The sequence below is a fragment of the Callorhinchus milii genome, unplaced genomic scaffold (genome assembly GCF_018977255.1).
Source record: "Callorhinchus milii isolate IMCB2004 unplaced genomic scaffold, IMCB_Cmil_1.0 Scaffold3, whole genome shotgun sequence".
Classification (NCBI taxonomy): domain Eukaryota; kingdom Metazoa; phylum Chordata; class Chondrichthyes; order Chimaeriformes; family Callorhinchidae; genus Callorhinchus; species Callorhinchus milii.
The window spans coordinates 59581274-59605597 of NW_024704744.1; the positions used below are offsets into that span (position 1 = coordinate 59581274).

The window sequence follows — 24324 nt, forward strand, 5'->3', positions numbered from 1 at the left end:
GAGGAGCAACATTGTCAAGTAACGTTCAAGCAGAAGTAGTCATTCAGCCTGTTGAGCTTGTGCTGGTTTCACTCCTTTGGGGCACCTCAACTCTTTATATTTTAAATCTCATTTCCCGCTTCTCCATATACCTCAAAACCTTCACTTTCTCAAGTACCCCACCCCGTCTTGAGGTGTTTGACAATGTGTTATGCAAGGTGGGACGTTTCAACCCCTTATCTCCCTTTTGAACACATTCAATTGATTCTGCAATTTATGGCCTTCCGAGATGGATTTGCCTGCCACAAGGTACTTACGAGGACACTTTTTACCTGGCATGAAACCCAGAACATTTCTTCCCAGAAGAATAAAACATTTTGAGTGGAGTGCTTCCACTTTGCATTGTAACTGTTGTTTGGAGTTGGAGCTGGAGTGGATGAGAGCCCCATTCCAGTTACAAAACAGCTCTGTGTGAATAATAGCACTAAAGCTGCAGCAAAACCCTCCCAACTTGTAGGGACTGTGGTCAATGAGGGATCAGGTAACCTTAGTGCTCTGCTTTCGGAGTCATTCCTGCCACGGTCAGAAATGACTGCAGAGGCACAAAACTTCAGGGCTGCTGGACCACACACACAAGTCGAATGGGGAGATGGTTTGATTGGCGTGTCTGCAAAGCGTCTGCTGGTCATGGTGTTTGGGGAGTTGCAGTGGCGTTCCAGATCATTGGCACAAGTGTCTAATAACAGCACTGCGCTTTACACAGAGAGAGTCTCACACACTGGCCCTTCTTGTTCTCGTTTTCTCAAGCTAATGGTGGTGTGGGGCGGTGAGGGGGAGTGGGGGTTGGAGGAAAGGCTTCCTGCTGCTAGTGACTGGCTCTTACGTTGTAATAAAAGCATGTAGCAGCTCTCCCACTGAGGTGAAGCTGACATTCAGATGGCTGGAGATTCGGGGCTGGAGATTGAGCAGCCATTGATGGACATTATGAGAGGGAGACAGTGGGCAGCACAGCACTTCATATCAGTTCAGTGCTTTTTTTGTAGATGGCAGTGCGATAAAGTGCAGAACAAAGACTTTTCTGCCTTGTGGTGAGCGTCAGAGGTCTTAATTTGTGCTGTTTCTTTAATGGGATTTCTTACGAAAGAATCTGAGTCTCACAAATAGGGACTTCTTATGGTAATTAGAAGTATTAATAATAATAATAATCCTTGCATTTGATATAGCGCTTTTCACGTCGGGAGGACGTCCCAAAACGCTTCACAGAACACACTGTAAAGTGAATTGACTGTATATTTGTGGGTGAACGCGACAGCCAATTGCGCACAGCAATGTCCCACAAACAGTCGTAGATTGAAAATGACCAATTTATTACTGTTTTTGGTCTTTTGGAGGGATTATTATTAGGCGTGTGGAGTAAGGAAACTTGCCCAAGGTTTCGCCCTCTGCCTGGAATTGAACTCAGGTCTCTCGCTTGCAAAGCGAGTGCTCTAACCACTGAGCTACAGGACTCCACGAAGTACATCATTTGTGATCTACGTACAGTGCAGTTCAGCGGACCAATGGAATTATTTTAGGATTCCTTAGTAAGGCATTCCAATAACAAATTAGATCCCAGTTCTCTGAATCTATTTGTTATATGTCAGCCTGGGTCAGCTGGAAGCACTCTCACCTCTGAGTTAGAAGGTTGTGGGGTCAAACATTTCAACAACAACAACAATTTCAGGGTCATTCTTGCATTGTTGCAAGTACCGGCTTTCAAATGACACATTCAACTGAGCCTGTTCAGGTGGATGTTAAAGATCCGGTGGGGCTATTTGAGAAGAGAATTGAGCTTCTTCTGGTGTCCTGGTCAACAACAACAACAAAATTACATTTGTATAGCACCTTTCACGTCGGGAGGATGTCCCAAGGCCAACAATGCACCTGATAAAATTGATTACTCACTTGATAGGTGTTTGTGGGACATTGCTATGTGCAAATTTGCTGCCATATTTGCCAACAACAACATGGTCGCTACAACTTCTCAGTAATTCCTGTGAAGCAGTTTGAGATGTTGTGATGTTATTTATAAACTCCCGCTGTTTTACCAATTATAAAGAAAAAACATCCTCCAATTTTCTCTATGTTATGCAGGAGTTCAGTTCCGTGGGTGCCCAAACCCAAATACCTTACTCAAAGAACATTTTTCATGTTCAGACAGTGAGTGAATGTTCACATGCCATTCGACCATAGGAACATCACAACCGAGCCTGGTCCAGTCTTCACCGTGTCCGTATACCCACGCTGTCTTGCCGGGGGTGGGGGGTGGGAAGGCAGAGAACAGAGTGGGAAACATGCTGAACCTCCTATCTGGAACCTAGAGAAGAAGGAGTAGCACCACAACTGCTGCCCTGACATGGGATCAGCAAACTCAGTATAGGCCAAGAATCGAACCTGCGCCTGGAATATTAGGGTTTATATGGCCATAGTACTGTTTCTACCCACTAACCCTCGGAAGAGCTCCTCGGCTCACTTTTAATGAATGTTGTCAATGAAAAGAATTTTGTTATCGATCGGAACCAAGAGTAAAGTCACCAGACAATTACTGGCCCCCTGTTAGCACAGACTTGTGTGTTGACACATGAGTGGGTCTTTTTTTCATTGCTGGGACTTTGATTTTAATACTGAGAGCACACTGCTGGCTTGCCCTCAGCAACACTACAATTATAAATGAGGCATTAGCACCGCCTCCGAGCACAGATAGAAAATAATGGGGTTTAATTTACACCAATTTTTAACTACATTCTTGATAAGGAATCCCATTAGAATTCCCAATCAGTGGCAACTTCTCTTTGAAAGTTAATTGGGCCAGAGGCAAGATCCTGCAAGTAAATCTGATTCCTTATTAAGCAATCCAATTGAGAAATAGTACAAGTTTGACCCGAGGGTTGCCATTTGTGACTTTGGAGACAACTGTGTGCCTGAGTTTGCTTATGACTTATTGTTTGGTGCTGCTTCAAGAGTGTCTATGGTCACCCCCCACCAGCTCAGTGTCAGGCACCGCCAGCGTTAAGTGCTCTTGAGACCCATCCGAGTGAAGGCGCTATGTAGATCCAAGTTATTGTTGTTGCTGCTGCTGCTGCTTGTAGAGTAACCAGGGTGAATGGGGATGGGTGAAGACAAGTGGTAAGGTGCAAAATCCATAGATACAGCAGCTTCTGGGACCCGTTGTTGTAGCTGCCGTGTGAATCAGCTCTGCAGTGCCCTGGAATATAAACACTCCAGAGGAAGCAGCCCTAACCTCCTTGTCTGATCCCTGTTTTTATCAAATCAGGATGTCTATCAAGTATCCCTTAAATTACTGTTTTTGGTTAATAAGCACTGTCTGGCTGAGCTGGTCCATATGAAACCACGTTGATTTATTAATGAATTTAACACCGCGCGGGGCAACACAGCACCTACATGGCTGTTGAACAGCAGAAACAAGCTACTTGGCAGGTTAATGATTGTAATTAACAGTGGTGGATTCTCTCTACTGCATGCATTGCTTCATTCCTCTTTTCTCTTCCTCTCTTCTCCTTGTTCCTTAGGACCCAGCTTTCTCAGCTTTGATCCACGACAAACTCCAGGTTCCTAACACGACCAGGAGAGCCTGGAACGAGCGGGACAACCGTTGTGACATCTGTGCCACTCACCTGAATCAGCTGAAGCAGGAAGCCATACAGATGGTGCAGACCCTAGAGCAGGCAGCCACCTTGGAGCAGTACGACGCCTCGCCAGGCTCTCCCCCTCTGTCCAATATTCCCTCGCTGGTGGGCTCCCGCAACATAGGCAGCCTGCAGGTGCCCAGAGACTGGGCCTTCGTTCCAGCCACATACACCACCTCCACCTACACAGGCTTCCTGACTAACAAGTACACGGGCAAACCCAACACACTAGGAATCGTCAATGGGGTGGAGAAGAAGAACGGCTCCCCCGGACATTCGGTATCCAAGGCTGGGCTCCAGATGGCCACCAGCCCCAACAACGGCAACATCCTGAGCTCGGTGGCTATTCAAGCTCACCAGTACTTGGAGGGAACATGGTCTGTATCGAGGACGAACGGAGTGACCCTATATCCCTATCCGGTAAGTGTTCAGCCGGTAGGGAGTGGGGGTGATACAGTTGATCAAAGCACCAATGAGTTGTGTAACAAGTCATGGGATGTTGGTTCTTGTGTGTTGTGGGTTTGTTGAATCAGACTCCACACATGGAGTAATAAATGAATAGTTTTAATAACAGAGATGAGAACACTCTACTCCTCAGGCAGGAACATGCCTGTTTGCTCCTAGCTCCTCCCAATCTGTAGGAGAGACCTCGCTCTGCTGACTGGCTCAATAGCCTTGAGCTAGATACAAGAGTACTTTAACAATATACATCACCTTAGCCATGGAACCTGAGTCCTTACACCTCTCAGCAATAATTTACACTTAATAGGTTCCTGACTTGTTCAAATGATGCCCAGACATTCCCCCACAGTGAGGAAGGAATATCTGAGGAGTACAGTATATGTAAACTGTGAGACATGGCACAAGACAAAACTTTTTTAAACTGCTTTTAAGATGCTGAGAATTTAAGATTCTTACAATTTTTTTTTGGTGGGGGTTAATTGGGTGACTTGAAGATGCGGAAACCCATCACCATGCTTAAGAGTATCCAAACCAAGCTGAGAATTCCAGGCATCCCACCCACACATGAAATTCCAGAGGTAGATTGTTGGAATGGAATGCGCACTCTCTCCCTAAAGAGAGGGATGCATTCTGTTTACCTAATTCTGGAAAGTATTAGGTGCAGGTTGGCAAGAGTCAAGGCTTCGGGACCCCAGAGTGTGTGTTGGGGTACTGCTGGAGTCTAACCAGCTAAAACCACATAGCTTGCCAGTGATAGCCATTAATATTCTAACCAAAATGACCACATCTGCCCTGTACTCCCATCAGTCTTCAGCGATGTGATGTCTTCAGCAATATTTAACTAGATGGCAATTCTGCATCTGGGAGACATTTAGCTCTTTGATCATTGTTCATCTTATGAGCCCATTTCCTCCTTGGTAGTAAGATGTAATCTTCTACACTACACCATGGAGGTAAACTGAACAATTAATCATTCAGCGTGTCATATCACACTTGGCAGTGGTGATCAAAATGGTAGTGTGCTGACCATGGCACACGACAGTGCAAAAGGCACCAGCAGCAACACACAAGGGAAACAAACTAGGTCAGTTGTAAAGAAACGTAAGGCATTAATTCTCAAGGCACTCCCAGTGAAAGAGCAACTATTGTTCTAACTAAAGAAATATTTAGTGCTTGGTTTGAGTATTTATTTGCTAATCATTTACAGTCAACTAGGTGGGGATGAATGATTCTCTGTGCAAGTCAGGCTTCCCCATTTGACAGCGTTCAGTCCTAAATTCCAACTGGTCTCCCCAATAAATGCTGGCAGACGTACCACAAGAAATTAAACTCTGACCCCGACCTGCAAAGAGCACAGAGCAAAGCCACAACCCTTCTACAGTTTGATTACTCAGATGCTTTAGGTATGTTTACTGCACAAAGGATGAGTTTTGTTTTACCGTACCCAAATTATGTTATTGCAGCAGCTTCCAGGATTCAGCTTTGTGGAGCATGAGTGAGACCTGCTAGTTTAATCAGACTAGTTGCCTAAAAGCTTATTCTTTGGGATCAGGAGGACAATCAGTGTTTTCTCAATTTCCTCTCCTGAGGACGTCATCTTATCATGATGGATTCGTGGATCTTGTCAGCTTACTCATATCCTAAGAAAGCTGTGACACTGACCCTGGGAAGGCATACTGTGAGGGTTGGTTGGTTGGTTGGTTGGTTTAGTAGTCTAAACATTAAGTATTAGAGTATTCACGGTAGGGAGTTGAGACAGTGAGAGTTGGTAGGGAATAGTTTAGACAGTGAGTATTAGTGAGGAAGGAGTCAAAAGATTTTGAGTATTGTTTGGAGAGTGGGTTGGTTGAGAAGAGGTTAGACAGTGAGTGCTGATTACAAGGCTACTACAACCAAGTCAAATTGAGTCCTTGTCCATTGTCCCAAAGTGAGGAGTGGTCACTGTGGAAGAATCAATCCTGGGAAACAGATTTTTTTTTCCCTTCATAATCTAGGGATCCAGCTAATTTAGCATAGATCAAGGATTCAATTTGAGGAGTTCCTCGTCTGAATGATGCAGTACAACCCATGTTGGTAACCCTAACCCGGTCTACATGGTCAACAGGTGATACGCACAGGTCTTTGCTGCTGGCGCAAAGTTGAATGCACCAGCATCTCTGAGGATCCCGTCATTGTTTAGTTTAGTAAATAATTAGTATTTACTAATCAAACTATTGAGGGAGCTTCAGTTAAAATACTTCCAACTTAGTGGGAGATGAATTTTGTTGAGCAAGCATGGTAAAGGCACCATCATAATGATAATAATCCTTGGATTTGTTATAGCATCTTTGGCTTTGAGAGGACATCCCAAAGTGCTTCACAATATTTTACTGTGAAGTGCAGTAAGTGTCACCATTCACACCAAGTCAATTAAGGAGCTGGCCAGATGCAAAGAGTCTCCTTCCATGATTCCCCCAAAGAGTCTCTTTACCCTAAATTGCCTGCTGCACTCTTTCTCTCTATGTACCCGCTTGTGAACTCTGGGTAACGTTTTCAAATTGGTGCCAGATTATGACCGTTTAATGCCTACAATTGGTATCTGGGTCAAGGCTGTGCATTGAGCCTTTCCATCCAACAAATTGAGGAATCTTTCAACACATTAGTCTGGTCTGGATTCAGAATTAAGTTCAAGAAGTAAAAGGACGTTGTGCTTAACCCTCTGCTCTATCCATCTAGTAATAAATATTCAGGTGTGAAGGACTATGAAACCTCACATCAGGGACCTTCTATCATCCATTTAATTATCACGTTCGTATGTGGATTCACAGCACTGGAGAGTGAAACGTTATCTATTTTCTTTCACATAGTGTCACTTTGAGGCACCTACTGTATGATAAAGTTATTGGCAATGCTTAAAGCCATGGAAGACATTTATAGCAGCGTCACTTTACTTTAAGCTGAAGTGGAACGGCATGAGTAATTAGGTGGAGAAAATAGCTAAATAGAGCTAAATGTTCAGGGACACATTAAGGGACTGGATGATCTCACGAAGAGGGAAAGTGAAACAGGAGACATTTATTCAGGTTTTGTACATGTTGGGTTTGAAAGTTTCCCTTGTTACACTAGTTGCTTGAGTGTTAAGGGATTTCCTATTTCCCTGCCTCTAGCCACAGGCACTAATCGAGGTTAGTGCCAGTAATGGCGGGAAAGATATTTTTTCTCTTTACTCCCCCCACAACTCATGCACTGATCTTATCTCTACACAACTGGCTTTTACATTTTTTAAAAAAAAAGTGAAAGAAATGTTTGAAAACATTGAACAAAGCTGCTGCCTGGGGCGAAACAGGAGTACTCGCATGTTAAAGCACACCAAAGAATAAAAAAAAGTGGAAAAGTAATGTACTTATTTTATGTTCATGGCCCATGACCCAACTTTCAGGAAACAGCAATTGACTCAGAGGTGGACACAATTGACCCAGTTGGCAGACAATATTTTCCCACCCAATTTTCCCCTCTACAAGGAGTGTTGGCTTGTGTTGCATGCAATTCCATGGGAATTAGTTGCCCATTGATACCTTGACCAAGTGATCATGAGTCATGTGCCTGGGAAGTTCTTTCCCCGTCCCTTAACTCCAGGGTGCAACATGCTTTTCAAAATTCTTGAGGGAGAGGAGGCAGGGAATTGAGATATCCAAACTATTTTCAGACAGAAAACTACTGCTTACAAATGACTGAAGAACACTTTCTGCTTGTATTCCGTGATACAGAATATTTTAGTGTTATATCTGGAACTGGATTTATAACCGACTCCAGTAGCTTCCCATCACACAGGATACAGTTCTCACCTTCAAAGCCCTCCATGGCCTTGCTCCCTCCTATCTCTGTGACCTCCTAACCCCCTACCAACCTGTCCGCTTCATCTGCTCAGTGGGATCCGGCCTGCTTCACGTCCCACGCCTCGCCCACCCCACCATTCGTGGGTGGACCTTCAGCCATTCTGACCCCCACCCTCTGGACCTCCATCTCATAATCCCTCCGCCTCGCCCCCTTCCTTGCCTCCTTCAAGACCTATCTCAAGAACCTCCTCTTCAACCGTACCTTTGATCACCCTTCCCCCTACTACCCTCCACCCTCCCCGATCCCAACCCCCAGCTCGGGTCTGGAACACTGATCGTCCAGCACCTTGGGAAGTCCTCCCAACGTGAAAGGCGCTCTACAAATATAATTCTGTTGTTGTTGGATGACAGAACCTTAAGTTAAAAATGGGGATTATGTCAATTAAATCAGAACAATTACAATAGTATCTATAAGATTGTTTATCTCTACTCCTGTCAACGGGTAACCTCAAGGTCATGGCTTTAGAGGAGAGAGACACGGCATGAAGCATGACCTTCCATTGTATCAAGACATTTTTGTGACATTCTGACAGGAGCAGCTATGATCAGCAACACACAATACTGTAACATACTATCTGATGGTGTGGGCAGATATTAATAAAAGGTGTCAGTTTGGAGGAACTGTCAGTAGCACCATGGGTCAGAACGATTGGGTTCCAAATCCAGTAGAGCTCAGTCCACTGGCCTCATTTACACAGCTGTGTGATCCTGTAATGGAGGTACAATTGAATTGCTTGAAGGACCTTGTTCATCGGAACCTCCTTGGTCGATTAAAACTGTAGGGATGAGATCTCCTATTGGTGTACTGTAGACCTCAATGTCAATGATACTCTCCAAATACTCCTGCACACTCAAAAATATTTTTTACTTTTAATTAAAGAAATTCACGTCAAAGGTTTTCTTAACAGTAAAACTTTTTGAATCTTACCGAGCACATCTATGTGCATGTTTTGTATAGTCGTCTAAGATAGGGCTCTCCTGGACGTTTTACCATACTCTGCCTGGGAGGTCTGACTAGCAGCCTCCAGTCATGCCTTTTTCACTGTCATAGTTGAGCATCCAGTGTAACAATGGTTCAGGGTGACTTATCCTGACTGTGGGAAGACATTGCTGAGACTGAAGCCACACTGTGTAGGGTATCTGGTGTTCAAAACCACCTCCTGCCATTCCATTACTTGGAGGCTAGGTGGTCTAACTCACTGCTGCAAAATAACAGTATGGTACTGTTATTTACCCCCGGCATCTTTCACTAACCCCAAACTGTCTGCTTCCCGGGTCTCAGGGTGGGTAACAGGTCACATCAGCAAGGCCTCCCTCATCTTGGTGTAGTTGTAAGCAGGACCTTTCAAGCTGGAGGCAAATGTCGACACGGTTTCTGTACACAGTGAACCATGCTGTTTGTGAATATTGCTGGATTTGCCTCCAATGTCTGAGGGAGATTATGGAGATGCTTTGGCTTGTAACATTGTTTATTTTGGAATGGTACCAATTATGCTGAGGGGATGGCTACAGTTACAGGAAGTAGTTAAATGTTTGCTGGATAGCACTTCGACATGCTGCATTAATTATCTCTATTTAAGAACATTATAATGAAAACAATTAGAATGAAATCAATGTAAAAGTACACACACTGGCTAATTTATTAAGGTTCCCTTGTTTGTAGCTATAGCACAATGCAAGTTATAAAACTAAGTTGCCCCTATCACATACACTCATCAGCCAAATGAAATCTTCCAGCCATGTTTTAAATGTATCTCAGTCGCTGCTGGAGACCATTTGAGTTGCTGAAATTTTCCAGAGAGTGCAACTTATTTGAGATTTTTTTTTGATTATTTTAAACACATTTGGGCATGAAAAAAGCATCCCTGGGGAAATTGGGAGTGTAAATTAGTGCCTCACATCAGATAAAAGCACCACTGAATATGAATAGGAATTATCTCCTACAGAGAAATGTTTGTGAATCACACAAGAACTCGACTCTGACCCAAGATCTCATTGAGCCGAATTCTCATGATTTGGAGCCAAGCTTTTACGAGTCAGTGTGAAGTCCGTGGATTTCTGGGGTTCTCTGAGGGAAATGCACTATGCTTTTGCCCGCAAAGCACACAGTCACTGTACTTTGCTTTAGGATGTCCTCCTGACATGAAAGATGCTATACCAAATGCAAGGATTATTATCATTATATAATGCAGTGTTTCTTCTGGAGAGAGCCAATATTTATGGTGCTGTTTGGGTGAATTTTCAGATACTTTGTCCCCGTTCTCTGGAACTCTCTTTTAAATCCTTTTGCTTTGCACCCTTCTTTCAAAACACATCTAAAACCCTCTTTTTTAAAAAAAAAACTTTTTAACCTTTCCACCCAACCTCCTGTATCCCACTCAGTTAGGGCTTCAACACTCCGTCTCTATAAAACACTTTGAAACACTCTCCTACATTAAAAATGCTATATAACCCAATTATTAGGGTTTGGGTTATTTATGTCCTTTCGGATCTTGAGTTCAGTAAGATCTCCCTTGAGCCTTCTCATCTTTAGTGTGAACATTCCCAGCTTCTGTAGCCTCTCTTCATATTCACACGTCTAATTTCAGTCATCAATCTGGTTGCCCTTTGCTGTTCCTTCTTCAATGTCAAAATGTCTCTGCTGTATTAAAGTGGACAGAATTGCACTCAGTACTACTCCAGGGAAGGTGGAACCTGTTCAGTATCGTATTGAGACTTCAAAGTGAATTGTCATAAATACTTGTAGAAAAATAATATTTAAGGTTATGGAGAAAGAACACGAATACTGGATTTGAGTAAATAATAATAATAATCTTGCATTTGATAGAGTGCAATCCTTATCTGTTGTTGAGACATTTAATGATTGTATTTGTAGGCGAACGAGGCAGCCAATTTGCGCACAGCAGTGTCCTTCAAACAGCCATGGAGTGACTGATAACTTCAATAGGAGTTTTAATGCATAAAAACATAACACTACATCTGTCAAAATGTGGCAAAACAAATCAAATACAGTACATGGAAAACTCCCATTCTCCCTGTTGTTAGCTGATCTTAGCCAAGAATGTAATCAGAGCGTGACAATTGGACTTGGTGCCCCAGAGCTAAAGAAGGGGGCCGAAGAAGAGAGGGGAGGAACCTCAGTCATCATGTATTTCAATTGTTCTTCAAATTCATCTCCATCATATTGTTAATCTTCGTCACCCTGAGAAAGCAATTGTACAAATGACAAGATTTATATAGTGCTTTCCCAAAAGGCAGTGGAAATGCACAGGAATGTACAGGACCGGAAATGACCATTTCAGTCCACCTGGCCAGTTGCAATGTAAAAATGAAAAACATTTTTATAATCGTAAACTATTCTCTCAATTGAATTCTTTGCCAAATAGCTATCTAATTCCCTCTTGAACTCGCTGACACAGTCTGTCTTCCTGGGTAGCCTACTCTATATATTCCCGATAACACTCTGTGTAAAATAATTAAATTTGAACTGCATGTTCACCATCTTATAAGCTTGAGTCTGTGCCACCTTGTAGATTTTTTCCATGCTTAACATATTATTGTAATAAGATTCAGTTTATCTACATCCATTCAGTGCATGAATTCTTCAGTAGAGCTCTTCCCTGAGCCTTGTCCTCTTCAGTATGCACATTCCCAGCTTTTGTGGCCACAAATAAATGTTTAAAGTTAATCATTTCATTGTAACTGGATTTTACTAGGCGTCCTGAAGGTGCGACTTCCTCTTTAAAATTCAGCTAAATTGAGTGTGAGAATAATTTGGGCGTAGATTGAGATTTAATATGACGAATAAGATGGTGGCATAGACTGAATATTCCACAGTATACATGATTTAGAGGAAGTGGGTGTTTTGAGGTCTCATAATGAGCACCCTCCGGTGTATTGGTAAGAAAATGAAAAGCAGGAAAAGTGTCAGCTCCAATTAATGCACCCCGGTAGCACTGCAGTGCTGCCTAAACAGAGGACTCGGTCACTACCTGGGGGATGTTATTGAACATAACACCAGTCTGGTTTGATTCTATGCAGATTAGTGATTATTGGTGGATAGCGGGCAGCTCTCAGCCACCGGCAATTCAAAATGTGAAAATTGCTTTGGGTATCCCTTGGGTGTCTCTGTCAGAGCTTTTTAGATTCCATGTTTACTCTTCAGATTCAGATGCAAGCATCAGGTGTTAATGTTTGACGGGGGCCCTTTCATGTTGCTAGGAATTCCAACAGGAATTTAGTTTGCTGCAACGCCTCGAGGGTTTAGTGACATCAGGGAATTGTTTGTCCTCATGCGTGCCCTGTTTGTACTGAGATACCAAAATGAAAGTGGCCCAAACACTTTTGCCCGTTTTGCTTTCCCTTTATCACGTTTCTGGGGGGGTTTGTGAACGTGGTGAGGAACGTTAATGCTTCAGCATGGAACACTTTCCCTCATCAGCATCAGTTGGTGTCAAGACAGTTACAGGATCAAGGTACCACTGGTCTACACCAACATGTGCCCTAATTTCAAACTCCCAACTGCATTAGAAAGGGAATTCCAATTCCCTAACTAAGCCACATTCATGGCAGCCCTGATGAATCAGAGGCAGTTGTTGTCTTTTATACTTGCACTCACTAGGAACTGGATTTATACCATCCAGACTTTATTCGCATAGGATGTGAAGCCAAAGCAAACTTTTAATGGCATCACTCTGGATTGAAACTTCCATTTCAAGAAGTATACTAATAATAATCCTTGCATTTGATATAGCGCTTTTCACGTCGGGAGGACGTACCAAAGCGCTTCACAGAACACACTGTAAAGTGAATTGACTGTATATTTGTGGGCGAACGCGGCAGCCAATTGCGCACAGCAATGTCCCACAAACAGTCATGGATTGAAAATGACCAATTTATTATTGTTTTGGGTTTTTTGGAGGGATTATTATTAGGCCTGTGGAGTAAGGAAACTTGCCCAAGGTTTCGCCCTCTGCCTGGAATTGAACTCAGGTCTCTCACTTGCAAAGCGAGTGCTCTAACCACTCAGCTACAGGACTCCACAAATTGCAGCTTAGTTGATTCTGGCATTTTTTCACCCAGTTTGTCAACATTTTTGTTGAAATACTCCCACTATCAATGGAGAGATCGGCCAGTAATAACTCAATACATCCTCTGCATTGAAAACCAGTATCGTGCTTGGGCCCATCTCTTCCTACACAGGGCATGTTCAGTGATCTATATTATGAGGAGATGTTGGAGCAGCTTCATTCGGTTACGTGGTGTTGGTGGTGGGGTGGTGGGAGAGAAGTATATGACACCTTCATAATCGATGTAACAACCAAACAGGTCAAGAACTGTCTGGCCAAGGGTGTGTTTTCAGAGCAAAATCAGGCATAGGCAGCTTCCCCCTGTCCAAGGAGATAGATTTTTTGATGAGGAAAAAAACTGTTGTAATGGTAACATGTTTGGTGTCACTGTAAGTAGGTTGGGATTGAAGAGCTCTTGCACAATAATGCTTTGCGATTACTCACTCATAAGCACCAAACGTGGCAGTCTTGAACAAAGGCTTAGTTGGTAAAGCCACTATCTAGTGCGAAGCTGAGCAGTGCAAATTCAGAATGTCTGAGGTTCAATGCCCAATCTGTGCTGCATTGGTTGATCTAATCAGTAGTAGGAGTGCTCCAAGTTGTCCTCAGACTCCTTGGGCTGGGAAGGTTGCCTGATCCTAATCACTGTCCAGCGTGTGTGTGTTTATGAATGTAGCATGCAGGCAAGATTAGATCTAATAACTTTTACCCCTCCTCTCTCCTGCCATCGTTGAAGAGCCACACTCCCTGTTAACTCACACATGAAGAATGGGCACTTGGAGAAAGTACTAAGAGCAACCACTACCTTTGAAATCAAATCTCTGTTTGACCCTCAACTATCCTTTCTACCCCACATCTGTGCCTTGACTAGCTCTGTCTTCGCCCACCACCACAACATCCCGCTCACTCAGCAGGCCGCTGAAACCCTCATGCTCGCTTTCATTACATCGAGGCTTGACTATGCAAAATCCTTGCTTGTCGGCTGCCCCAGCACCTCCCTCCACAGGCTGCAGATCATCCATAACTCTGCAGCCCATGGCCTCTCCTGCACCAGGCTCCGTGACCCTATCGCCCCCATCCTCGCTCAGCTCCACTGGCTTTCCATCCCACAGAGGATACAGTTCAAGATCCTGGTCTTCACCTTTAAAGCCCTCCATGGTCTTGCTCCCCCCTACCTCTACGACCTCCTAAACCCCTACCATCCTGCTCGCTCCCTCCGCTCAGCGGGCTCTGGTCTGCTTCACATCCCCCAGCTCGCTTACCCAACTGTTGACGGGCGGGTTCGATGCGAAAGGCATTCTACAAATGTAATTTTGTTGTTGCATTGATTTGTTGCATTTCTGATGTAACAACCAAATAGGACAAGAAGACAACCTATTGATACAGTATAATTATATTAGCAGTTGACCAACTCTAGTCTAGAAGATCTTACAAACATATTAATAGAGACTGGTGGAAAACAAACATAGAAGCATTTAAGGGGAAGCTAGATACATACATGAGGGAGAAAGGAATAGAAGGTTATGCTGATAGGCTTAGTTGAGGAAAGGCAGGAGGAGGCTCATGTGGAGCATAAACACCGGCATAGACCAGTTAGGCCGAATGGCCTGTTTCTGTGCTGTATATTCTATGTAATTTTATGTAAAACAAGACAACAGAGTTAATACCATACTAGAGTATATGGCAATAATGAACATCCATGTCATCTTCTGCAAATGATCTCTAGGCAATCCTACAGCAAAGATATCATGAACCAAGTGAGTGCCCTCCTGTGAGTGGCATAGCGCTGGCCCACAGAAACTGTTCTGAATTTCGGCAGCAATGCAAAACACCTTCTACTTGGCAGCACAGTATGTTCCAGGCTGCAATTTAATCAGATTTTAGATTAGTCTGAGAATTTGCTCTTGGGAATCCATCCTGTACATCAATCACCTGAACCCCTAGATTAGATTTCAGCCTATGACTTTAGGCCATTCGAACCATCAAGCATGTCCTTCCAGTTTATTTGTTTGTGGCAGCTCTTTATCTTTTTAATCTAATTTCTGTCCCATTTCTCCGTAATCCATTAATACCCTTGCTTCGTAAGTATCTATCATCCTTCCTTTTAAACATCTGAATTGAATCAACCTCAGTGTCCTTTGGGGTAGGATTGCCATCTGGCTAGTTTGTAACTGGTAGAGAAGGGTTTTTGAGTAGCATTTTTTTATTAAAAAAAACTTCTCATAACTCATTGTCTACTGGTCCATTGCTCTACGTTGAGGTTGAGTATGTGGCAATTCATAATCAGAGACTAAAATGACTGGAAGTGCATCATGCTGACACATGGGAGTTCTTCTAATGTGCCCAGAGATAGACTACTATGTTCTCATTGGTCAATGTGATGAATCTGTGGTTACCAGCAAGATTTAGTTCCTATTACTTTTAAATTAATTTATTTTGCATTTTTAAAAACATATTATAATATGTGAATAACAGCAAACTAACGATAGACAGGAGGAAAATACACTTGACATAATTAGAATGGGCATTATTCCCATTCCTGTATTCTTTGGGGATGTGGCTATCCTTGCACTAGGAGCAAAATCTCCAGGGCTAGGATTCCCTAGTAAGGCTAGAGCAGAAGATGTCTGCACACTTTCAGCTGGATATCAGTTTAACCACTGTTTCTGAAAGTTGCCAGAAGCAAGTCCATATTAGTGTAATGATCAACTGGGCAGCATTACAGGTAAGTTATCAGCATTGACCCATTGACAGTGTTGCCAGTTGATAAGAAGTAAGCAGAGGAATGAGAGCCACATGCAGTTTCATTTCTGTATTTTACAGTTTTACATATCTGTTTTAAAAATATCAACATCCTTCATCTCCACAAAATAGAATCTAAACAGTTCCCCGCTGATAAATAGCAATGAACCATATTTTGAAGGCTGATAATTGCTGTGAAGCACTGTCACATGTGTAGTTCAGTGGTTAGAGTACTCGCTTCGCAAACAAGAGACCTGGGTATGATTCCCGACAGGGAGAAGCGTTGGGCAAGTTTCTTTACTCCACCTAGCAGTAAGTAGGAACCCAATTGTTAGTCGATTAACGGATCGCTTTTCCGGGGGTAATAATTCCTTAAAAATAATAAATTAGTTACTCAATCCACGACTGTTTGTGGGACACTGCTGTGCGCAATTGGCTGCCACGTTTCGCAAACAAAATACACACTCAAACCCCTTTATAGTATTCTGTGAAGCGCTTTGAGATGTCTCGAAGATGTGATAAGGCGCTATATCAAATGTAAGGATTATTATATTATTATTATTGGGCACTGTACATTGACACACATAGTAGGATCATGTTCTGGACTATCAGTAATATGATAGTAAGCGTCATTATGAAGCTCGGAGATCTACCTGATCTGTGTGAACGCAGTGGATGGAGTCTGAATGGAAAACATTGCTCTCATTTTAGACTCAAAAGTCAAATCTCCGTCAAAATTCAAATGAATGAAAGTGTTAATAAACAGACACAGTGGTAGCCTCCCTCCGCAAAGTGAGCTTGACTGTCTCCCTGGTTTTGATGGTAAGGGTGTTTCAAAGTGGATCTCACAAACGTCAGTGTAGGGCTATGTAATAATAATATAAGCCTTATTTAGCACCATCAGTGTCGAATTCAATCAGTGAGTTAGATGTTTCAGATTCTCAATCTGAAGTGAAAGAACTTCATGAAGCACCGAGGGATAGACCAAATACATGCAACCTTTTCCAGGAGGGAACTGACTAGATCCCACCTCGCATGGCTGAGGGATTTTGATATTTCCAAAGCAGTAAAAGATAGGAACTACATGTTGGTCTGGTCAATGAATCCTCCCACTCCACTGCCTTTTTACAGGCGTTTTATGTTCACTTGTTGCCAATGTGGATAAAGATAAGAAATAGTGTTTTTTTTAGTAAAGGGGCAACATTTGCACCAGATCCAGGAGCGGATGTAGGTTAGCCTGAAGATCATTCATTGTGATGACAGTAGTCTACCCCAAGGACACACTGTGGATATAGTGGCTGTGAATCATTCACTGCTTATTTCAGTACTGAGAGAATGCTGATATCCTTTCATTCTAATTCTGACTGTATTCCCCTTAGACAGGACTGTGCCTCATTCATCAATTTAGGGCTGTGACTGAAGCTAACTAATCGCTGTAGACAGATGGGCCTCTCTGTGCAAAGCTTTACTGCAGAAAGTAGAACATTTTGTTGTAACTTTGTTTTTCAGAGGTTTATGAAATGCGAGCAACCATAAGGCCAGTCAAGGCATTATTTCTGAACTACAGTTCATCAAAACTTGGAGATCCTGCCTTTACTTTTTATTCTTTGCACTTATTGGTTTTGAAGGCATGCTGGTGGGCTTGGTTTCGGAGTACCCATACAATCCAGGAAGGAAGGAGATTCAGCCTCTAGACATGATGATGGCTTTCAGTGTGATTTATGGACACTTGGTGACCAAGCAGGAAAATGTTTGCAAGCAATTTTTCACTGAGATGGTGCCTCTTTTCTGGGGTTGAGAAAGTGTTTGTCAAAATGGCGAAAGAGGAAATGGTGTCTCATGAGCCTTTGACCTCATTCTCGCTCAGCTCCATTGTTTCCCAGCGGGTTGAGTTCAAGATCTTTGCTCTCACCTTTAAATCCCTCCACGGTCTCGCCCAAACCTGCCTCTGAGATCTCCTCAAACTGTACCAACCTTGCTATCCCCTTTGCTCAACAAACAGTGGCCTGTTTCATGTCCCCCACATTATCTGCCCCACCATTGGTTTTCAGCCATTTTTCCCCCGCTTCCCTTAAGTCCCACCTTCACCTCATTCAAGGTTCATTTCAAAATGTACCTCTTTGCCTATGCAACCGTTCCCCACCCCCCTTTGGCTCCTTCCCCAGCTCGGATGCCCATCCAGGACTGTGAATGTGCTGTGAGATGGCCTTCTGATGTGAAAGGCACTATATAAATGTAAATTTGTATTGTATCTCAACTTTGGAAAAAGCACTTCAGGACCATAAAGATAATTGGTCCAGTGAGACCATAAACTAATAGTCCAGTGTGAATGTAAAGGTCATTTTTCAAATGATTTTGTTTTATTCTTTTACTAATAGGATTAGTGGTTGGATGGGAGGATAAAATAAAATCAATTGAAAAAAGGGTTAAAAGAAAATAATCTTTTTCTTCATGGACTCCAGTTTATATCTCTATCGAGGTCACTCAGACTTTTTTTTACAAAATTGATCGTGACCTTTCATTTTCTCCCAGAATATTAAAGGTCACGATGAAATGAAGTTAGCTTTTCCTTTGAATTAATGGCAGTTCACAGATTTTTGCAGGGGAGATTGCTGAGAGAGTTATTTCTTCAGTGAGTGTTGTAGTCAGGTCACCAGTGAAGGCAGAAAGCAACATTCGCAGCATAACCTAGTAATAAGTTGTTAGTCATGAGCCTTCAGATAGGGAGTGGGAGGTACAGATCTTCCTCCAATTTGGCTGCTTAGAGAAGAAGAAAAGCGAAGCCAACCAATTGTAGAGTACATATATCTAAAGCAAACCATCAATGAATGACATAGTAGGAAGCAAAAGGAAGATGATTCTGAATTTGTTCCTGTTGTTTTTAGTCTGTTAATTACTGCTAGCGATATCCATTTGTATTCATTGTCACAGACTTGTGGGCAATACTTAATAAGTATAAATCAGATTTTGTTCAGAGGTCCTAACAGATTTAAAAAACAGGAGGAAAAAAAATGAAAAACAAAGCCATCTCATTGTGATTGCGGGAAACAGCTAGCATCAGACAAGGAAGCATTGTGGCATCCTGGAGACTGGACAGGTAGATTGCTATAGAAGATTCCCAGTAAAGTTGCTCATTAATCCTGCATTTGACCGAAACATCGCCAGACTATGGCACTACCTCACCCCTCATGCTGCTGAAACTCTGGTCCACGCCTTTATCACCTCAAGGCTGGACTATGGGAACTCTCTCCTCGCCGGCCTTCCCAGCACCTCCCTCCACAAGCTGCAGGTCATTCAGAACTCTGCAGCTCGTGTACTATCCCGCACCAGGCTTCGGGACCACATCACTCCCACCCTCGCTCGCCTCCACTGGCTCCTCATCCCCCAGAGGATCGAATTCAAGATCCTCATCCTCACCTACAAGGCCATTCAAAGCCTTGCTCCCTCCTACCTCTCTGACCTACTATCCCCCTACTTACCTGCCCATACCCTCCGTTCCTCTGGCTCCGGTCTGCTCCACATCCCCCGCCCCAACCCCCCTACCATCGGTGACCGGGCCTTCAGCCTCTCAGCCCCTAGGCTCTGGAACTCTATCCCCCAGTGCCTTCGCCTTGCCTCCTCCCTTTCCTCCTTCAAGGCCGGTCTCAAGACCTTTCTCTTTGACCGTGCCTTCAGCTCCCCTCTCGACTCTCTACCCCTCCTCGCTCCCTCCCTTCCCTCCCCTCACCCTGACCATTTCCCCCCTGCTCGGGTCCTGACCCAACTGTCCAGCGCCTTGGGACGTCCCCCCGATGTGAAAGACGCTCTATAAATGAAATCTTGTTGTTGTTGTTGTTATTAGCAGGATTTAGAAGAGAAGACTAGTCATTTGTGGCTGAATAGAATTTGAATCCCCTTGTCTTGTTGCTCCCTTTGTGGACTTATTCAGATTTTTCTCTTTTCATTTTCTCTCCTTCGCCTAATTTTCACAACCAATTTTCGTCCGTCTCCTAAATGCATTTGATTCCGTTTTCCTTCTACTGGGGTAGAGTTTCCCGGTTGCCTTCTGACAACAATACGTCTACAAATGTACAGTCACTACACTTCACAGTAAAGTTCTGTGATAAGGAGCTATACCAATTGCAAGGATTATTATAGTATTATGATATCATTGAAGTGTCTCAAAGCACGTCAGAAGATTGTCTGTGAAGTCTAGTGTACGTGGCAGCCAATTTGCACACAGCAGTGTCCGTCAAATAACCATGAAGTTAATACAAATTTAACTTGAACAACAATAATTTGCATTTATATAGCGCCTTTCATGTAGTGTAACGTCTCGGAAAACTATCCGAACAACTGGAAGATTATTATCCATGACACCGGGAGAAACTCCCTTCTGTTTTCAAATAGTACTGTGAGATCTTTAATGTCCACTTAGACAAGTAGACAGGGATTTTGTTTAATGGTTCATTCTGAAGAATGGCACCTCTGACATTGCAACACTCCCCCAGCACTGCATTGGAGTGTCAACCTAGCTTGTGAGCTCAAAGTCCCAACGTTGGGCTTAAACCCATAAGCTGGTGAGACAGAGGCAAGAGTGCTACCTACTCAGCCAGGCTGACACACCCAGCATTGAGCACTGTCAGTCACATATGTCATAGGATGTGTATAGAGGAAGCTCCATCTGTACCCCCACAAGCTACTTCAAATCCCAACTACAGTAGTGCACCTCGTTCTTTCTTCCATTTCCCATACCAGCCATTAGTGTGGAGTCTCTGAGTGAGATTGCTTGTTAGTAACAAATTGTGGATGTATTATATTTTGAAGAATGAAGAAGATCCCATTAGGAGTTGACCTTCCTTTACACACAGTGCAAGATGGATTTAGACTAATTTCAAACTCATTTCACATTGGAGCATACTTGATGCGGTTTCCCAGACGAGCTGAAGGTTTACTAGTTTTCAATGCGCTGCTCTTTCGCACCCCCCGCCCCCAGAAACATCTTTTACAAGTTGGGAGATAATCACTACGAACAATCATTAATAACAAACTCATTCTCAGCAAGTTTTAGCAAGTGCTTTAGAGAGAAGAGACTGAATCTATTCTCTAACTCTAACATATACATCTCTTTCAACTGATCCTTGGCAATTTCTAACTGAAAGGACGACCGGACTAAATTACAGGATATTAAGCTGCCGAGGTGCATTTGTGTTACTGGACATTAGCACTGAAACACTTGCATTTATTCCAATGAATGTAATAAAGCTGTCAGCCTTTATCAGAAGAAGTATCAGTCCCACACTAGAGAGATAATCTTATATGCCATAAAATGGAAAGAAATGCTATCAAAAAGCAGTTTTGCATACCTCCTCGACCTCCTTCTTCAATCTGAGTTTGTGCAACAAAATACTGCGACGGGTTTTAATATTTTTAATTTTTAATTTTAATATTTCCAGTGGGGCATGAAATAGTATGGAATGATGCACAAGTGCACATATTATCTGATCCGTGAAACAGTTGGGATTAGTGCCCCCTCTTTCTCACATGTCACAAGCTCCTTTGCTAGTTGTTTCTTTGATAAATAAATTGCTGCGTTTTTTTAAAAAATAGTTTTCTCATCAAATTAAATTAATTTGACGTGAACATCTCTTCAGGCCTGTGCCACCCACAAAAAAACTGCTAAACAACATTTGATGTTATGTGTGGCCTTGAACCAACCCAAATATTATTCAGAATCCTAATAATGATCCTTATAAGATCCTAGTAATGAGTAAGGATCATAATTAGGATTGTTATAGCACCTTTCATGTCAGGAGGACATCTCAAAGTGCTTCACAGGATATCCTCAAAAGTGGAGTGACTGTGTGTTTTGTGGGCAAATGATACAATACTAGAGGGTTTTGAACTGTCAGTGGTACGTTTGACCCTCACTGTGTTGTAATGGTGATAGTGGTCATGGAGCTGCATTGCTGGTTTTGTTTGCTAAGAAAAACAATAATTTTACATTTATGTAGGGCTTTCTCGTTGAAATGATGCTTCAAACCACTTCACAGAAGTAAAGAAGGAAGGAATATCAGGGCTGGCTGACAGTTAGTCTTAATGCCCATGAGCTAGGGAAGGGAAATCAGCAAGGCTTCCTGCTCCTAGAAGTTATTCAACGGTCCATGCTGGAAAATGCAGATGTAAAATGCGTTGAAGACAGACAGGGTTGGGCTTGGCAATAGTTTCTTCCTCATTCCCCCCATGATCAAAATGCCTTTTGTTTGTCTATCCATTTTATTGTACTTTAGCAACATGTTACAATCATTCCACTCCACAGTAAATTCCTGTACAGAGTTTTGAGATGTTTCGATGATGTGATAAGGCGCTATATCAAATGCTAGGATTATTGTTATTGTTATTCAGAATATTACAAATTGGACAACATGCCTGAAATCACAATGAGCTCATCCCACCCTTTGGGGACTATTTCAATTAAACTTCCAATGTCGACAATGAAACACATTTGATGTAAATGTTCTTCAGAATCAACTGATTATTTCTTGATAAACTCACTGACATTTCAGATATGAATCCTCAAGCGCAAACATCGTTGCCTTTGACTTGAGGACTGACGACCACAGCTGCCACAAATAGCCTAATGCTAAATAAATCGTCATAAATTTAAGAGCATTATAAAACATTATAAAACAGTGTACATAGCAGGGAGTGGTTTCAAGGCTACAGTCTGAACCTGGGTTTCAGAGGGTGGTAAAAAACCTTGTGAAAAGCTGATGACATCATGTGATCCACTACCCCTCACTCTCACTAAGATTTTAGACTTGCAGTTACTTCCAGATATCAGTTCATCATCTCTGTGTCCCCATTCATGGTTGAATATAGAAAGGCAAATAGCAATTGTGTAAACCTACTAAAATATGTATTTAGAGCATTTAGAGCAAATCTACATTATTGTCCCTTCATTGCGCTGGCACCTTCCTATCTATCCAATCTGCTTACCCCCTACTCCACCACCTGCTGCCTCCTCTCAGCTGGCTCCGGCCTCCTGTTCGTCCCTCTGCCCTTCCGCTGTGCCTTTAGCCACCATGCTCTGGAACTCTCTCCCTCAAACTCCTCACCTTACCACCTCCCTCCCCTCCACACTTTCAAATCCCACCTAAAGACCTTCCTTATTGATTGTGCTTGCGATTCACCTTCCCCCTCCCTCTCCCCTTGGCTTGGCGTCAGATCCCACCACTGCTAAGAGCTGCAGGACGCTATCCCGCGTGAAGGGCACAAAATAAATACAAGTTGTTGTTGTGGAGAGGTTAACTTTGAGCAATACTGTGCCCTTCAGCAATGGCCTACTCTGGGCCACAGCTGTTATACACTCTTGACCTTGACATTTACTGAAAGGTAAGATATGTTAACAGCTACTGAAGACTCCTTCTTCCCCCAGCCCATCCAAATATATGTTGCTGTTTGTTTCCACACCTCAAAGGTTAGGTCACTAATTTCAGAAATATTTGGTACTGGTACTGAGGACAAACTGTTCTTCAACAATTTAGATTCTTTAACTGTTGCATCAATTTATAAAATTGTGAAAAAACGAACAAGTTTTCAAGTATTATCCAATCAGAAGGAACAAAAGGGGGAAGGTCAGAAGACTTTGCTTATACACTATGGTAAGTCTCACCAAAAGTGCCATTTTTTCATCCTTCTTGCTCAGGATGAAGGGTGATCTGAATAGTGCTGTCATTTTACATTACCTGTGTTCCTGTGAATGGCCCCAACTTGTACTGAAATTGTACTGTATTCTTTATCCCACCTGGAGATGAGAATAAAATAATAATCTTTGCATTTGATATAGCACCTTTCAGGTCAACAGAATTTTTTTTCTGTGAATAACAACATCTTACATTTATAATGTGTCCTTTAAGCAGCTAGTGTCTCAGAGATCTTAAAGGTGAAGTGTATTGACTGTGTATTTTGCATATGCAGATTAGTCTTTTCAGGCTCAATGCAAAGAATTCAAAGACAAATCTTCAATGCGGGTTCAATCTTTGAACTGAAGATCTAGAAAAGCCATTTCACTTTGTAGGTTTTCCTCCACCTAGTTAAATGTTCCTGGCAAGCTTAGTGCTTGTTTATGTTACTTGGTTACAGAAGTCTCAGGAACTATAACTGGGCATGACAATGTTACCTCAGGTATAGCAAATATACCAGTTGACAAAGCTTGGAAAAATAATTACAATTACACTATAGTCATTGACTTCACTTGTGAATTATCTGTTCAGTCAGACAACAGAACTGAACATGTCACATCGCTGCCAATAACATGTTGGTTGTTTCTCTCCAGTTATTTTTCTTGTTGCGGTTTTTGCTTTGCGGCATTAGACAGAAAGCCTAATTTTTTTTAAAGTTAAGCATCTGGTATTATAGATGTAAAAAAATTTACTGGGTGTGAGTTCAAACTCAACACCATGTAATTAATCTGTCAAAGTGTGTTTTTCGAAAATATCTGCAGTCTATAATAGTTTGTGCAGCCTAAGT

General features: G+C 42.6%; 1 protein-coding gene across 2 annotated transcripts in view; it reads left to right on the forward strand.

Moving 5' to 3' along the window:
- Nucleotides 1-24324, forward strand: part of kif26ba (kinesin family member 26Ba) — a 224465-nt gene that overhangs the window by 78222 nt on the left and 121919 nt on the right. For both annotated transcript variants that reach the window (XM_042333290.1, XM_042333291.1), the window contains exon 3: nt 3549-4085. In XM_042333290.1, coding sequence (XP_042189224.1) covers nt 3549-4085 — 537 coding nt within the window. The remainder of the gene's footprint in view (nt 1-3548; nt 4086-24324) is intronic.